Genomic DNA, 18,429 nt, shown 5'->3' on the forward strand with positions numbered 1-18,429 from the left:
CCTGCCGACTCTCTTCCCACAGAACTGCCCACCTCGAGGATTTGCCCCGAGTGGGAACAAACCCAAGCCAGAGTGGTAGGAGAAGTGGAGAGGTTCAGATTAAAGGTGGGCGGCAGAGGTCACAACAGGACGTGCCCGGAGAGGGAGAGGGCACTGGGCGGTGCCGCAACATAGGAAGACAGGGACTCGGGAGGAGCGTGGCGGGAGCTGCCCCTGCACCCCCAGGGCGGCGCCGCGGACCCCTCCCCCACCGAAGCCACCTTCAGCGGAAAACGTGGGGTCCCGGCGCAGCCGCTTCTGGCGGCATCTGCCGCTCCCCAGCTCGCGGGAGAGCCCGCCCCGGAGGAGGGGCCGGCTCCGCCCCACCTCCTCGCCGCCTCCCTCCCCCTTCCCCCTTCCCTTCCTTTCCTCGGGCCGCGCGCCCCCTCCTCCCTCCTCCTCCTCCATCCTTCCCCCACCCTGTTTGTGTGCCCCTCCCGCTGCGACTGGCTGGGAGGCTCGGCCGCCCCCGCCCGAGAGGGAGGCGGGGGCGCTAGCCGCGGCGGCCACCCGAGGCTGCGGAGGGGAACAAGATCCGAGGCCCCGAGGCGGCCCTGCATCTGGCCCAGGCACGCGGGGGCTGCCTCTGCACCCCCCAGCCGAGGGCCGCGGGGCCTGGCCTCGTCGCGGGGTGGAGGAGGTAAGGGCGAGTCGCGGGCGCGCTGCGGGACCGCTCCTGGAGAGAAGGCAGGGAGGACCCCAGCCGCCGTCTCTTCCTCTTGCTTCTCCCCCACAGCCCTCTGGAGGCCCGAGAGGCTCCCGGACCGGCAGGGATTTGGCCTGGCCAGGCCAGAGGCAAGGAAGGGGTTAAGCTAAGGAATTAAAATCAGACCGATTTGAGACCAGTCTTCCCATCCCCCCCTCTCACCAGTCGCTCTCTGAGCCAGGTTGGGGGGCGGGGGCGGGTTCCAGACCCCACTGGGACTCTGGACCTTGGAGAGCAGGGGCCAGAAGGAGGGAGGTGCAAGAGCCCCCCTCAAACCCCAGCCCTCTCCACCTGCTTTTGAGAAGGGGTGGGGGAGGGGCTTAGTGTTGAGGCCTGGCTGGGCACCTGTGCGGGTGTCTGAGGGTGGGAGGGTTTGGGTGCCTGTGCGCACGTGTGATAGTCTGGATGGTTTGGAGGTGTGCGTGTGTGCACACGCATATTTCTGTCTCCTCATATCCCAGTGCCTCCGCCGGTGATTGTGCCCAGGGTGATCTGGATGTGTGCGCCCCACTGCATTGCTTTGCATGTGAGTGTGTGCCACGGTGCCTGTGTGCACTTGCCACAGTCTGCCTGTGAGTAGGAGTGGGGCCTGCTCTCTCTTTAGGTCCAATCTTCAGCGAGGGGCCCGGCTGGTTTTCTGGGTGTGGGATCCAGGTGCTGGAGCCAAGTGTGTGTGACCTTGGGAGGTGTGTGCATGTTTGCAGGAGTCTGACAGTGAGGCAGGAGCTTAGAACAGAAAAGGCAGTGTCAGGGCTGCGAGGAAGCAGGGGACTGGACCCATTGACCGCTGTAGGTCTTCACCAGGCTATAGTGACTGCTCTGGGAGGTACATGTATTGTGCCACAGCTCCAGGTGTGAGGAGCCAGAGCCCCCCACCTTCTTGGGGCATCCAGAAGGATTTGGAGCATCAAGGGGCATTCCTTTATTCCCCATCCACAGGGACACCTCCAGCTGCCTCCCCACCTGCAGGCAGATGTCTCCGGGAAGCAGCGAGATTAGAGTTGCATTTCTTTGGCCTGTAATGACATCAACTAATAACCAAATTTTTTCCTTCCCCATTCTGTAATTTCTACTTTCTCTGCTTTCCTGCATGTGGGTTTTATATGAAAAGGGAGAAAGAGCTCTTGGACCTGGAAGGCCAAGTGAGAGGAGATGCCAGGGGCATGGTGGTGAGCTGGGGGCAGAGGGAATGACCATCAGAAACCAAACTCAGTGAACTTCTCAATTTTGCCTGATCTGAATTTACAAGACAGAGATTGGGGGCAGAGTGGGGAGAGTGAGGGTTTGGTGATTTCTACATACTTCTTTCTAGATTTGGGGAATAGTTGTTTTTGGAATATTTCTAGTAGAAAGGGGGTCATGGTTGTGGAAAGGTGATTGTCATACTGCCTTTGAATTCCCTGGACTTTCCTATCTCTCTCTAGCCCACCACACCCTGTATTCATTCATTCAACAAACACTACCGAGTGCTACTATGGCCCAACCTGTGAATATTATAGTATTAGTAGGACATTCCACTCACAATCAGAAGGAACATAGCATTGAAACTAAGAGCCTGGTTTTTGAAGTCAATCAAATAGGACTGGGTTCAAATCCTAGTTTGTCACTCTTTCACTTCTTCACTGGTGTATAATAAACCTCCCCAGAATATAGGGGCTTAAAACAACACTGATTTATTGTTTATTATTGTGGTCTGTGGGTTGGCTGTGGCAGTAGCTGTGGACTCATTTGGCACTACTCAGCTGCATACAGTTGAGAGACTGGCTGAAACGAAACATCACAATGGCCTTTCATCCACCAAGGCCTCTCTATGCATGGCATCTGATCACTTAGTAGTCTGGCCCAAGCTTTCCACATAGCAGCTGGATCCCGAGAGGAAGTATTCCAAGAGGATAAACTCTAAGCAACTGCTTATCAAACCTCTGCCTGCATCAGGCTTGATTAACGTCCCATTGGCCAAAGTCACACGGCCAAGCTCTGAGCCAGTGTGGGCGAGGACCACATAAGGGCAGGAATACTGGGAGGCATGGCACATTGGATGCCACCAAGGCAACAGTCTGTTATAGTCACTTACTGGCCTTGAACAAGCAATCTGGCCACTCTGAGCCCCAGTTTCCTCATCCTGTCATGGAAATGATATACTTACTTGGCAGCACTGTTGTGAGAACTCAGTGAAAACCATGTTGTCTCCCCAGAATAATTAGGAGGTAAATGTTCACCATTGTGGTTATTAGACTACAGGTACCTTATTGTCGTTGATCTTTGTGCCCCCAGTGTCTGGTGTGGGCCTTGTGTGTGACATCTTTTTGTTGGGTGGATAAAATAGAATGAAGCAGACGAGTCCTAAGCACTGGAGCTCTGCTAGAGCAACAGTGTGGAGTAGACACAGCAAGATCTGACCTCCAATGGGTGACTAGCAGAGCCAGGGGAGCCCTTGTTATTCCAGGTGATTCTTGAATTGATTTACTTGTAACCAAATTCACCCAGTTCCATGACAGTAAGTGGTGGAAATCACTTTGATTACATAAACCAATCCATTCATCCTCCAACATTCCCTGTGATTCCTCTAAGAATATACTGATGTCTCTTGTGCGTGGGAAAGGTGTGGGGATGAGTCATTGCCTGGCCTCTGCTCTCCAGTGTATGTGTAGGGTGGGATCTGATGTGCAGACAGGTCATGACCATCTAGCATGGGACACCTGTTACCATACGTGAAGAGCCATGGTTAGGAGCGATTTATGTTGTGATGTGACTTGAGCTGGAGGAGGGGGTAGAAGGCTTCACAGAAAGGGTCGCATCTGAGCTGGGCCTGTAGAATTTGCTGATTGGAGCAGGGAATCCCAGGAAGAGGGACCAGCATGAGCCAAGACTTGAGGATATGACATCACGTGGCACTTCTCAAGGAAGCCAGGCCCCCCTAGGGCTCACTCAGGATGCAGGCAGGAAGCAGAAGCTACGCTAGGGCTGACAAGGCTATGCAGTGGTCAGAGTCCAGACAAAGCGGGGTAGACGCTACTTCTTAGAAGATGCTGCCTTCAGAGATGTTTTATTAGAAGAAGGGTGACATGACTGGATCTCTTTTTGAGGAAACCATGAGAATTCAACGCTGAAGAAGGTATAGAGATTCCGGTTAGAAATAGTATCAGTGTCCAGATAGAAGGGTTAAGAAGGCTGGGGCAGTGGCTATAGGAATAGCAGGAAACAGAGGCAAATATTTAGGAGATAATATTGACCAAAATCAGCAACTGACGAGATCAGAGGAGGACTGAGGTTTCAGAGGTGTCTTGTGGGTGGCACACAGAGGCCTGAGAAGCTAGTGAGCTTGTTGGTCAAGATGGGAAACAGGAAGCAGGTTTGCAGGTGAGTGCCGTGGTGAGTTCACTATTAGCCATATTAAGCTCTGAGCTGCCTGCACTGAAACATCATCCATTTCGTCCTCTCTACTTGCTGCTTCTAAGAAGCACTTTTAAAAAAAGAGTTGCTATAAATTATAGGTCTGAGGCATGGAGTTATCCATGCCTCAGGCTAGCGGAAGTGATGGTATAGATTAAAATTAGCTTCTCCCGAAGAAGCATTTCAATATGTTCAGGTGTCTTTCATCTTCAGGACTGCCTTTGATTGGCCCAGGCAGCCTCCTCCCCTTTGCAGCTGAGCCTCCTTTGTGCACTCACTGTCTACTCACATTCTTACCTCACTCTCCTCAACCCACATCAGCCAGGCCCATCAAAGCTGCCGTCCTAGGGAGTTCCTGTTGTGGCTCAGCGGTAAGGAACCTGACTGGTATCCATGAGGTCGCGGGTTCAATCCCTGGCCTTGCTCAGTGGGTTAAGGATCTGGCATTGCCACCAGCTGTGGTGTAGGTCACAGACACAGCTTGGATCCTGCGTTTCTGTGGCTCTGGTGTAGGCTGGCAGCTGTAGCTCCAATTCGACCCCTAGCCTAGGAACCTCCATATGCTGCAGGTGCAGCCCCAAAAAGGCAAAAAGCAAACAAACAAAACCTGCCCTCTCTAAAATTGCCAGTGGACTTTTTCCATCTCTGCTCTGAATTGAGTGTCACCTCCTGTTGTCTCCACTGTTTTCGACACTCCTCCCTCCATCCAGCCATGACATCCTCTCCTGAGGTTTCCTGCCAGAATTCCCATGTCTACTGTTGGTTCTTAGGAACTTCCTGGTTCTTCTCCCTCTGCTGCCTCTCTGAGGGTCCACCTTCTTCCCTCCATCCCCCGCTCTCTTCTCTCTGCACCCTTTTCCTGGTCCTGCTCATCCGCTTTTGTTTTTAATGCTTAAATTGCCAGAACTGTATTTTCAACTCCATATTGCAAACTATGTGCCAAGCATCTCTACTTCCAAGGCCCACTAGAACCTCAAACTCATGGAATGTACAACCATACTCACTATCTCTCCCCCAAACCTGCCCTCATTCATTTTCCCTCCTTACTGAACCACATCCCCATCTACATAGATGCTCAAAACCCAAACTTGAGACTGATCCTTGAGTCCTCCCTTTTTGGATCCACTGCAGTCATTCTGTCCCCAAGCCTTCTCCGGTCTCCTTTCTTGATTGCTCTCAGATCTATCCTTTCCCAAATTTGCACTCCTGCTACCTTGGCTAATAATTTCTGTGTAGTGTTCCTACAGCCTTCTTCCTGACCATGGCCCTCTGTGGTCCATTCTCTAAACTACATCCGACTGAGGGAGTTCCCATTGTGGCACAGCAGAAATGAACCTGACTGGTATCCATGAGGATTCGGGTTTGATTCCTGGCCTCACTCAGTGGGTTAAGGATCTGGCATTGCTGTGAGCTGTGGTATAGGTCACAGATGCAGCTCGGATTTGGTGTACTGTGGCTGTGGTGTAGGCTGGCAGCTGTAGCTCCAATTCAACCCCTAGCCTGGGAACTTCCATATGCCGTGGGTCTGGCCCTAAAAAAAAATATGTGTGTGTGTGTGTACATAAACTACATCTGATTAAGTCCTTGCCATTCCTTCATTCCACAAACACCTACTGAGCACCTACCCCATGACGAGCACTGTTGGTAAGTGCTGGGGAAATAGCAGTGATTGAGAAAGACAATGTCTCTGCCCTCCTTTCTTGTCACTCCCTAGCCTTTGAATGTGCTCTTTCTGCTGCTCAGGACTGTTTATTCCCCTCCCCAACCTCATAATTGCCCTTCCTCACCTGACGACTTTACTTTGCTCTTCAAGAGTCAGCCTAGATGCTACCACATCTGGGGGTTCCTCAAGCCCTCAGTTCCTTGCATAGCATTTATCTCATGACTGCATCATCCAAAGACTTGGTCTGTCCCAGATCACAGACTGCTTGAAGGCAAGGTTTGGATCTTGGTCTGTGTGTCCTCAACATATCTAGCACAGCACCTGGCATAGTTCATGGCACAGAGTAGGTACTCAGTAAATGTATGTTGAATGAAGTTATGTTTGAATAGAGTTCAAGGAGAGAATTCTAGGTTAGACACGCAGATTTGCCAGAGTATTAGTTAAGACTTTTGATTGCAAGTGGACAGAAATCCAACCCAAACTATTTTAAGAAAAAAGGGGAGTTCCCGTCGTGGCGCAGTGGTTAATGAATCCGACTAGGAACCATGAGGTTGCGGGTTCGATCCCTGCCCTTGCTCAGTGGGTTAAGGATCTGGCGTTGCCGTGAGCTGTGGTGTAGGTCGCAGACGTGGCTCAGATCCTGCATTGCTGTGGCTCTGGCGTAGGCTGGCATCAACAGCTCCGATTGGACCCCTAGCCTGGGAACCTCCATATGCCTCGGGAGCGGCCCAACAAATGGCAAAAGACAAAAAAAAAAAAAAAAAAGAACATGTACCAATTCATATAACTAGAAAGAAGAAGGATATTTGTGTTTTGGGCATAACTGTACCTAGGTTCTCAAAAATGGATGAAGACACGCTCTCTCTCTCTCTCTCTCTTTTTTTTTTTTGTCTTTTTCCAGGGCCACACCCACGACCTATGGAGGTTCCCAGGCTAGGGATTTAATCAGAGCTACATCTGCCGGCCTACAGCAATACCAGATCAAGCCCCAGCTGCGACCTACACCACAGCTCATAGCAACGCTGGATCCTTAACCCACTGAGCAAGGCCAGGGATCAAACCTGCAACCTCCTGGTTCCTAGTTGGATTCATTAACCACTGAGCTGCGATGGGAACTCCAGGACTCTCTAACTCTTGAGTTGGCTTCACTCTGAGTGTTGACCATTTTTACCCCACTATTCATAGGTTGTCTCCATGTGGTGGGTTGAGGTTGCACAAGGCCATAGACAGCTCCATCATCCCTAGCATGTGATCCCAGAGAGATACGAGGACTCCTCAGTCTTTCATATAAACTCTCAGTGAAGGATCCACTTGGCTCAGCCTGAGGACTCAATATGGCCAAGAAGATGGGGTTCTGTGATTGTTTGGGCCTGGGTCCACCCTGCTAGGATCGGCAGCCCTGTCAGAACTACATGGAGTGGGCAGGAGCAGCTCACCAAAGATAGGATGAGATGTTGCCATTTCCAGAAGGTGAAGGAGACTTTCTGAGTAGGTAAGAACAATACTGGTCACTGCAGGAACTCTCAGTGACCACATGGTAGTGGAAGCAATGAAAATGCAAGGTTACCTGTGTTTCTGGCAGAGTCAATGTGCGAAAATGTGACCGTACACAGGAGCCAGAGAAGACACACATATTGGGATGGTTGGTCTTCTTTGAGGATATGAGACTCACACACTGGAAAACCATAAAACAAACATAAAAACCCCACAGATGCCTCTGATTGATTCTTCTACCCAAAGAAAATCTTGAACTGGACTTAAAAGAAAGTAGACTTGAAACAGACATCTGAGATGGGGGAAGAGATTACAGGTCCTAAGGATGGTGAGGAGGCAGGGCCAGGCCAGAAAAGGAGGCAGGTCTTAGGTCTATAGAGGTTGCTGATTTGGAAAGACTAGAATGCAAAGACCGTTCTGTTCTTAACAGGCTGCAAAACAGCTCTTAAAAGAGTGTTCTGTTAAGGTGATCATAGTGCAGGATTGTGATAGGATTTGAAGAGTCCACACTAGAATTTTTCTTTTTCCCTCTCTCCCTGCCCGCCCCCCATCACCTTCTTGCCTGCATTCGGGCACAGCTTCATGCTCATGCTGAGGATGTGGGTAGAGCTGGGCAGAAATATTGCTAAGAATGACTCATAGTCATTCCTCAGCTCCAGTAGATGGAGGAAAACTGTGGGGTGGGGTGGGCCGGCCTCAGGTGAAGAGCCACCCGGATCCCAGAACCCCTTTCTACATCTGGCTTGCACATCCACACTCGGGGCAGCACCTCCAGGTCTCCCCCTTCCCCTGCTCTCTACAAGCCTGGCTAGCAAGGTGCTTTGTAGGCAAGATTCCCCCATAGTAACTGGGACCAGCACTTAGCTGGGATGGACAGACATGCACAGATGCTCAGATGCCAGGCTGATCGTGAGCAACAACAGCCCTGTTCCTCAACAGCTGTGTGTGTGTGTGTGTGTGTGTGTGTGTGTGTGTGTGTGTGTACCAAATTCTACTTATAATATGTCCCTGGTCACTTTGCTGACTTTTCTGTTGTATCTAGAGTCAGTAGGCTGTCCAGGTTTTTTATTTCTTCTTGAGTCAATTTTGATAATTTACATTTTCCTTGAAAAGCATTCAGTTCATCCAGACTTTCAAAAATTTGGGCCAGGAGTTGTACCTGGTCGCATTTCAGGAATTAAAGAAAAATCTTCTCTGTGTCAGTGGTTAGATCCCTTTTTCTTATTATATGTGTTATGTATTATAGTGTTATGTATTTGTTTTCTTTCTTCTTTGTCTTCGAATAGACTTGCCAGAGGGCTATTTATTTTCTTGGTCTTTTCAGAGAACCATCTTTTGGATTTACCTCTCAAAGCTGCTCTTTGAGTTTTAATATCCCTAAAAGATGATGACATGAGAACAGTCACTAACATTTGCTTTTTTTAAAAAGAAATGTAAGGGAGTTCCCAATGTGGTTCAGCAGATGATGAACCCAGCTAGCATCCATGGGGATTCAGGTTCTATCCCTGGCCTCGCTCAGTGGGTTAAGGATCCAGCATTGCCGTGAGCTGTGGTGTAGGTCGAAGACCAGCTTGGATCCTTAGTTGCTGTGGCTGTGGTGTAGGCTGGTAATTGTAGCTCCAATTCAATCCCTAGCCTGGGAACTTCCATATGCCATGGGTGTCGCCCTGAAAAGCAAAATAAATAAATAAATAAAATAAAAAGAAATTTAAGTCCCTGTCTTATACATACTAAGGTTGTTTTTTGTTTTTGTTTTTGTTTTTATTTTTTAGGACCGCACCCGAGGCATATGGAAGTTACCATGCTAGGGATTGAATTGGAGCTACAGCTGCCGGTCTACACCACAGCCACAGCAATGGCGGATCCTTAACCCACTGAGTGAGGCCAGGGATCAAACCTGCATCTTCATGGGTACTAGTCGGGTTCGTTAACTGCTGAGCCACAACGGGAACACAATGGGAACTCCCCTAAGGTATTTTTAGATCAAAAAAATACAATGCCTTGGATTTGCTTGAGATTATCTGGTGGTGAGCTGGGTGAAGTGTGAAGCCCGGAGCAGTGTACAGATGAAACAAACTGGCCATGAGTTGATAATTTCTGAAGCTAGAGGATGGGTACATCAGCATTTTTCTTTATTTTGGAATATGTGTGAAAATGTCCATAACAAAAAGTTGTGTTTTTTAATCTTTGTCTCACCATGCATATCAAAAATTTCTAGATGGATTAAAACTTCAATGTATAAAGGGAAACCACACAGCTTTGTAGTATTTGAATGCTACCAAGTCATTATCAGTGTCTAGTATTATGGTTATTTATTTAAAGCCCTTAATTTAAAAAATGTTCTGGGAGTTCCTGTTGTGGCGCAGTGGTTAACGAATCTGACTAGGAACCATGAGGTTGCGGGTTCGGTCCCTGCCCTTGCTCAGTGGGTTAATGATCCGGCGTTGCCGTGAGCTGTGGTGTAGGTTGCAGACGCAGCTCGGATCCCGCGTTGCTGTGGCTCTGGCGTAGGCTGGTGGCTACAGCTCCGATTCAACCCCTAGCCTGGGAACCTCCATATGCCGCGGGAGCGGCCCAAGAAATAGCAACGACAAAAAGACCAAAAAAAAAAAAAAAAAGTTCTGGACTTAAAGAAAAAAAAGAAATCACAAAGTACTGAAAGAAAACATATATAACTGTTTATATAATTCTTGGGTAGGGATGGACCTCCTAAGGATTACAACAGAATCTGGAATCCTAAAGAGGAGTTCCCGTTGTGGTGCGGCAGAAATGAATCTGATTAGTATCCATGAGGATACGGATTCAATCCCTGGCCTCCATTTGGTGGGTCGGGGATCTGGTGTTGCCATGAGCTGCAGTGTAGGTCACAGATGAGGCCCAGACCTGGTGTTGCTGTGTCTGTGGCCTAGGCCAGCAGCTGTAGCTCTGATTCAACCCCTAGCCTGGAAACTTCCATATGCCGCAGGTGTAGCCCTAAAAAGCAAAAGAAAGAAAGAAAGCCTAAAGATTTTACTGAAGCAAACTTTACGGCTTTAGTATCAATAAAGACTGTAAAAAAAAAGTAAAAGCCAATCAACATACTTGAAAAAAATATATTTGTAGTATGTAAAAGACAAGAGATCAATACTATAAAAAGCCTTTGCAAATCAATGAGAAAAGATGAACGTTCAGTATAAAAATGAGTAAAGTAGTGGCATAGACAAGTCACCAAAAAGATATAAATGATGATAAATTGTGAAAAAATACCCAGCTATTAGTAATCAAAGAAATGCAAATGAAACTGCCAGGCCATTTTTCACTTTCAAATTGGCAAGAGTACATCAAGACCAAAGGATGAAGCTGAGGCGTTTGGCTGCAGTTAACAGATGATGGGCACCATTGCAGAAGCATGAGCAGGAGTCCTCTGTTGACAGAGGCACCTGCCACCTTACATAGCATGGTAGAGAGCTATGACACTGAAGGCTGGGCTGGGGTGGGGAGAGCATAAAGCATGAGAAAAGAACCGTTGTGTTGAGAGCATTTGAAGAAAAGATCAGCAGGTCTGGATGGTTAGCAGAGAGCAAAATCTAGATGGCTAGGACTGTGGGGTAAGTAGGAGGACAGTGGCACAGTTGAGGGGAACAGGGATGCTGGGAGTGGGTGAAGGGAAGTCCAAGGTTAGTTTTTTGACCCTGTGGGTTACTGTGTCAGTCTAGAGCCTCATTACCCACAGCTGACTCAAAGGTTTCAAGCTACAACATTTTTTTTTTTTTTTTTTTTTTGGCTGCCTCACAATTGCCAAGTCCTGGTTAAAGTTTGAGGCACATCTGGATCAGGATGCTCAAGGGATGTCATAAGGAGTCTTTCTTCTTCTTGCCTAAGAGAGAGGACAGAAATGGCCTGCAGCAGCTCCAGGCTCACATTCAGCCAGCTGAGCACAGGTCCTGGAGTACTGGTCTGGTCTAGGAAACGTGCCCAGTAGCAGGTGATAACTGGGACTAATGAACAGGCCAAGGTCACATGCACGTCCCTGGAGCCAGGGGGTGGGATCAGCCTTACCCAAACAGCATGGACTCAGAGTGAAGGGAATGGTTCTCCAAGGGAAAACCAAGGGTGGGAGGTGTCTACCCACAAAGGGGGACTGGAGTTGAGCAGCAAAAACAATAAATGTCTACTACGTTCCTCCTTTGTCCAAGATCTAGACAGATCCTTCCTGTATAATTTAAACAGTTTTTCTCTATTTATCATAATGCAACTATCCCTCACAAAACAGAAAACACACTTTTTTGTTGTTGTAGTTGTCTTATTACCATTTCTGTGACCTACACCGCAGCTTGCGGCAATGCTGGATCCTTAGCCCACTGAGTGAGGCCAGGGATCAAACCGAAACCTCATGGTTCCTAGTTGGATTCATTTCCGCTGTGCCATGATAGGAACTCCAAAACCCGAGGCATATGGAGGTTCCCAGGCCAGGGGTCGAATTGGAGCTGTAGCTGGGGCCTACACCACAGCCACAGCAACACAGGATCCAAGCCACGTCTGCAACCTACACCACAGCTTATGGAAACGCCGGATCCTTAACCCACTGAGCGAGGCCAGGGATTGAACCCGCAACCTCATCTTTCCTAGTCAGATTCGTTAACCACCGAGCCACTACGGGAACTCCCATAAAACACACTTGTCCCATCTCTGGAAGGAGATATTCCAGGTTCTCACCCACTTACCACATCCAGCTCCAATTCCGGATCTTGGTGATGGGCTATCTTTCACAGTACTGAGCTAGCCCCTCATGGTCTTTCAATGTATGGCCAAACTACAATGATGAAAGAAAAATTGGATAGCTGGGAGTTCTCCCTGTGGCTCGGTGGGTTAAAAACTCAATTAGTATCCATGAGGATGCAGGTTTGATCCCTAGCCTTGCTCAGTGGACTAAGGATCTGGCATTGCTGCGACCTGTGGTGTAAGTTGCAGATGTGGCTCGAATCTGATATTCCTGTGGCTGTGGCATAGGCAGCAGCTGTATCTCTGATTCTACTCCTAGCCTGGGAACTTCCATATGCTGCAGGTGCGGCCCTAAAAAGAAAAAAAAAAATCGGATAGCGGAAAGAACAAAACCCCTCCTTGTTGAAGAGGGGAGATGAGGGAAAACACTCACAGGTCACAGGTCATTTCCCAGTCCACTTGCTTGACCAGTCAGCATGGGTGAGGTTCACTGGCCCACCTACCCGCTCTGGTTCTTCTGTCTCTGAGAGCCTCCCTTATCCTTTGAGCTCTGTGGCCATGTGCAAAAGGGGTTTTGGAGTGGCTGTCATGGCGTATCAGAAATGAATCCTACTAGGAACCATGAGGTTTCAATTCGATCCCTGACCTCTCTCAGTGGGTTAAGGATCCGGCGTTGCCGCAAGCTGCGGTGTAGGTCATAGATGCAGCTAGGATCTGGCGTTGCTGTGGCTGTGGTGGAGGCCGGCAACTGTGGCTCTGATTAGACCCTTAGCCTGGGAACCTCCGTATACCATGGGTGTGGCCCTAAAAAGCAAAACAAACAAAAAACTGAAAGGGGTTTTGAGGGGTCACCTCCCATTGGTGCAGGTTTAGGGGTGGGAAACGTTAGGGGCTGAGTAATCCCTGGCCTTTGTTTTCCAGGTTTGTGGTTTTTTTCCTGGCAGTACAATCCCCTTAATCATTAGGAAGCTCTCAATCAGTTTGCATTCAGCTATCCCCAGAGCCATTAACCAAACTAGAGACCTCATTGAAAGTTATAATTCTTGAATCAAGTCCCTGGTGATGGTGTTGGGGGAGGAGAAGGCGTTGTCTCTTAGCAACAGGCCTTGGTGCTCTGCCTGTCCCAGGAGCCCATGGTTCTGTGGCTCTAGCTAGGCCTCTGCCGCCAGGCAATGCAAACTCCTCATCTATGGTGAAAGGCAGAGCTCAGTGGCCCCTTCTCAGTCAAGCTGCATCCCAGTGGAAGGCTGCTTGTAATGGTTGCCTCCTTTGAGCTGGGAGGGCACAGCAGGAGGGGTTCGAGAGGGCCTGAGGAGTCAAGAGCCTCTCAGGCCCAGGTTTGTCTCCCTCTGTGTTTCCAGCCTGCCTATCTTTAGCTAGAAACAGAGAACTGGCTCTTAATTATCTGACTCTCAGCCATACTGGATTACTGGCCTTAGGCAGAAAGGGCCTTTCTGGGCAAAGCAGCATTTTCTTCCCCTCTGCTTTCCGATAGGCCTTTTTCAGCCGGAGTGTGTCTCTTTCTTATTGGACCTTTCTGAGGTTTCTGGGAAAGGCCGTACCCCAGCATGGTGACATTTTTCTACAAGTCCCCTAAAGTGCCAGTCTTGGTAGGAATATCTGAGCTCTAGATGCAGTGGAAGCATTTAATCAGCTGCTTTGCTGCTTTGTAGCAGGATTCACCAACTTCTGAGTAAGAAGCGGTACTACCCCACTTAGTTCAGCTAGCTCCTTCTTAGGGTCTATCTTTTCAAAATTTCATTTCTGATTCTAATTTCTGGGTTCGGAATTTTCCTTGGTACCAGTAACAGAGACCCAACTCCAGCTGGCCAAAACAGAAAAGGGAATTGATTGGATCACACCATTGAACAAGCCAGGATCTCAGTGTAGCAATCTCTTTCTCCATCTCAGCTCTGCCTCTGCATTGGCTTCATTCCCAGGTGGGTCCTCCCGAAGGAGACAAAGATGGCCCTCACGGCTCTGGCCCTCCCCATCCGCTTAGAAACCTGAGCCCAAAGAGGATGCACTCCCCAGTAATGCCAGAGAAGTCTTGGAGAAATGACTCCCTGAGACAAGGCAGCTGATCTGTGTCCATCTCAGGACTTGGATCCGCCAGGCCTATATCGCATTCTTCTCCTGCAATCAGGGTGGATCATCAACCCCCACCCAGACCACATGGACTGAGAAAGTGGAGAAGGAACGATGGTTCCCCACAGTCAAAGCAGGGTGCTCTTGCCAGAAGGAAGACTGGGTGTTGGGCTGGTAAAGGGAACAGACATCCACCCATACATCCCTGTGGAAAGCCAGGAGGCGGTCCGAACTCAAGAATAGGTCAGGAAAGGGAGGTAGAGCTGAGAGTCAAGGCTTAAAGGTGTGCGTGAAGCAGACTACCTGGGAGAGGATAGAGGCAAAGAGGGCATCAAGGCAGACCTCCCACCAGGAGACAGGAAGAGTAGGAAGGCAGCAAGAAGAGGAGGTCAGAGAGGCCAAACAGGGCAGCAAGGGACCAGGTGGATGAAGACCCTTGATGACAACTGCATTGTCTGATTAGCAGGTGGCCTGTGAGCCAGAGGAGCACAGTGACAGCAGAGGGTGGTTGAAGCCCAATTGCCGGCAGTTAGGAAGAGGATGGCAGTGAGGAATGGGGTAGAGATTTCGTGAGGCGGGAAGCCAGGAATGAGGGGGAATGGGCACCAAGAGTCCAGGGTGACTGGGATGGGATGCAGGAAGGGTAGGGACTTGTGCCAGAAGGGGCCCGAAAAAGACAAATATGGCCCTTGGAGCAAAGGGTAGTGCAGGATGGGAGGGCATAGGACAGAAGCAGGACCAGGAACAAACAGTGACACGCACACATAGGTATCATCAGATGAGGTGACATCTTGGTCACTGCACCATGGTACTAACAGATCAGCCAGTCTGATGAGTATGGTTTGGAAGTCATAGAAATAGGGTTTGGGGTTTTGTTGTTGTTGTTTTGAGATGTAACATACATACAGCCAAGTACCTGTGGGTGCACTAATCTAAGTGTACACCTGTATAACCACCACTCATATCAAGATAGAGAACATCTTCAGCATAAGTTTCCCTCCTGCCCCTTCCAGTCCACACAGGCCTCAGGGGGTAACCTCTGTTCTGACTTCCATCATCATCAATTTAGTCTGTTCTTGAGCTCCATTATGCACGAAATCCACAGTGTGCACTCTGGTGTGGCTGCTTTGATGCAGCATAATGTTAAATGGATTCACCCATGTTGTTGCATGTACCAGGGGTTCTTTTTCTTATTGCTGGGTAACATCCCGTTATGAATATAACACAATTTATCCATTCTACTGGTGATGGGCACTTGAGTTATGTCCAGGTTGGGACTATTATAAATAAAACTAATGCCTTTTTTTTTCTTCTTCTGCTTCTTCTTAGAGAATTCTCATTCTTTCTCACGCTCGTGCATGTACAGCCCTCACACAGGTACCAGAGCAGGCCAGTTCGCTCTGGCAGGACTGGCCGTTGGTCCCACCTCGCCCCTCTCTTCTGGGCATGTGTTTTCTGGGGAAGTCCTTTTCGTCAAGGATCGGGGCATAAGGGATGGAGATGCGGAGGGTTACTACCCTCCTAAGGCTTGCTCCCTCTCTTCTAGCCTCCTTGCCCCTGGCCGCCAGCGCCCTGAGCCTGCCTGACCCCTCCTGACCTCTCAGGGGGGCTCGCCCGCGGCCCCCCATGAGCGCGCCCGGCTGACCCGCAGGGCGGCCGCGGTGGAGCCCGGGCGCGGCGGGGGCGGCGGGGCCATGGCCTCGCTGGACCTGCCCTACCGCTGCCCCCGCTGCGGGGAGCACAAGCGCTTCCGGAGCCTGTCGTCCCTGCGCGCGCACCTGGAGTACAGCCACACGTACGAGACGCTCTACATCCTCTCCAAGACCAACAGCATCTGCGACAGCGCCGCAGCGGCCGCCGCTGCCGCCGCCGCCTCGGGCTTCCAGCTGGCGCCCGAGCCCGCCGCCCTGCTGGCGGTGCCCGGCGCCCGACGCGAGGTCTTCGAGAGCACGTCCTTCCAGGGCAAGGAGCAGGCGACCGGGCCGTCGCCCGCGGCGCCACACCTGCTGCACCACCATCACCACCATGCGCCCCTCGCCCACTTCCCGGGCGACCTGGTGCCCGCCAGCCTGCCCTGCGAGGAGCTGGCCGAGCCGGGCCTCGTGCCTGCCGCAGCTGCGCGCTACGCGCTGCGCGAGATCGAGATCCCCCTGGGGGAGCTGTTCGCCCGCAAGTCTGTGGCCTCCTCGGCGTGCTCGACGCCACCGCCCGGCCCCGGCCCCGGCTCCTGCTCTGGGCCGGCCTCCGCCTCTCCCGCGTCCCCCTCGCCCGCCGATGTGGCTTATGAGGAGGGCCTGGCGCGCCTCAAGATCCGCGCGCTGGAGAAGCTGGAGGTGGACCGACGGCTGGAGAGGCTGAGCGAGGAGGTGGAGCAGAAGATCGCGGGTCAGGTGGGCCGGCTGCAGGCCGAGCTGGAGCGCAAGGCGGCAGAGCTGGAGACAGCGCGGCAGGAGAGCGCGCGGCTGGGGCGCGAGAAGGAGGAGCTGGAGGAGCGCGCATCGGAGCTCTCGCGCCAGGTGGACGTGAGTGTGGAGCTGCTGGCCTCGCTCAAGCAGGACCTGGTGCACAAGGAACAGGAGCTGAGCCGCAAGCAGCAGTGAGTGGCCCACCGGGCCCTGTGGGTGGGTGTGTCCGCGAATGTTCCTGAGTAGGTGACTGCACGTGTCACTGTGCCGCCACCACTGTCGCGAGTGTGGCAACGTATGTGGCCGAATTATATGGGATCTGTGGTCACTAGCATGTAACGGTGGTGCGTTTGAGGCCAAGAGTGTCATGAAGGTGTGTGTGTTTAGAGCTCTGAGTCCATGGCAGTGTGACCACGTGCCTGGCAGTGAAGATGGTTTCTCTTTCTTCTCTATCCTCCTAGTCAAGGCCAGCTCCTGATTATGGCACCAGATCCTCTTCCCTGTTACCTACACAGAGATGGGGCTCAGTTCCCCCCCTCCCTCATCAGGTTTTCCCTATCTACTGTATCATTCCCAAAAACGTGCAGACATACTGTCCTTTCTCCTATCTGTCTAACCCCCTTGTCTCCTCCTTACAGAAAACTTTTTTTGTCTTTTTGTCATTGCTTGGGCTGCTCCCACGGCATATGGAGGTTCCCAGGCTAGGGGTCAAATCGGAGCCGTGGCCGCCAGCCTACACCACAGCCACAGCAACTCGGGATCTGATCCGAGTCTGCGACCTACACCACAGCTCAAAGCAACGCCAGATCCTTAACCCACTGAGCAAGGCCAGGGATCACCGCAACCTCATGGTTCCTAGTCGGATTCATTAACCACTGAGCCACGACAGGAACTACCTTTTTTTTTTCTTTTTTTCTTTTCAGAAAACTCCTTGAAAATATTGTTCATGTTCCTTGTCTCCAGTTTCTTTCCCTACTTTCTCTCTTGAACCTCCCTGATCAGGTGTCCACCTCCATCACTGTCCTCTCACTCTCATCAATGACCTTCATGTTACCGAGACCAAGTCATCATCTTACCTGGACCATCAGCAGCATTTGACACAGTTGATCCTTGAAATGCCTCTTTAATTTGCCTTCTAAGACACTCTCCTGGGATTTCCATCTCTCTCTCTTTTTTTTTTTTTTTTTGTCTTTTTTTTTTTTGCCATTTCTTGGGCCACTCCAGTGGCATATGGAGGTTCCCAGGCTAGGGGTCGAATCGGAGCTGTAGCCGCTGGCCTACACCGGAGCCACAGCAACGCAAGATCCGAGCCACAGCTCACGGCAACGCCGGATCGTTAACCCACTGAGCAAGGGCAGGGATCCAACCTGCAACCTCATGGTTCCTAGTTGGACTCGTTAACCACTGCGCCACGACGGGAACTCCCTCCATCTCTCTTTCTGTTGACTTCTTCTCAATCTTCTTGGCTGGCCTCTCTGGTCTTTAAATTCCTCTGGTCTTTAAATGTAGAATTATGAAGTCTATAGATGTTATTTATCTGTCCCCATTGTGATATAAGCTCCATGGGGGCAGGAATTTTTCTCTGCTTTGTTCACTGCTGTAGTCGCAACACCTAGAACTGTGCCTGGCACCTAGAAGGTGCTTAATAAGTGTTGAATGGTCGAATGAACAACTGTGAATGCATTCAAGAGTAAAGACTCACATGACTTTTAAGTGTGCTGTGTGCACGCGAAACCCCTGGAGGTTGGTGTAACTGTAAGTGTGCTTTTCTGCATCTAGGAATGTTTCTGAGTGTGTGTGTGAATGTGTTGGTAGGGCTCTGCACAGTCTAAGGACTGTGAATGTGTGCCTGTGAATAAACATGACATAAATACGTGTGTAAGAGTGGGTGGGGCTGGTCACTGGGCTATGTGGTCTGTAAGTGTGTGCCCATGAGTGTT

The 18,429-nt window shown here is 50.6% G+C and overlaps 1 protein-coding gene across 5 annotated transcripts in view; it reads left to right on the forward strand.

Moving 5' to 3' along the window:
* FBXO41 (F-box protein 41) overlaps nt 401–18,429 on the forward strand; it is a 29,328-nt gene continuing 11,299 nt past the window's right edge. Inside the window, exons 1-3 of one of the 5 annotated variants that reach the window (XM_021087375.1) lie at nt 401–679; nt 13,802–13,936; nt 15,414–16,680. In XM_021087375.1, coding sequence (XP_020943034.1) covers nt 15,779–16,680 — 902 coding nt within the window. In that variant the 5' untranslated portion in view covers nt 401–679; nt 13,802–13,936; nt 15,414–15,778. Of the gene's footprint in view, nt 680–13,801; nt 16,681–18,429 lie in introns of all 5 variants that reach the window. The other 4 variants (XM_021087376.1, XM_021087379.1, XM_021087377.1 and 1 more) reach the window with 4 other exon arrangements.

This window comes from Sus scrofa, chromosome 3 (genome assembly GCF_000003025.6).
Source record: "Sus scrofa isolate TJ Tabasco breed Duroc chromosome 3, Sscrofa11.1, whole genome shotgun sequence".
NCBI classification, from domain to species: Eukaryota; Metazoa; Chordata; class Mammalia; order Artiodactyla; family Suidae; genus Sus; species Sus scrofa.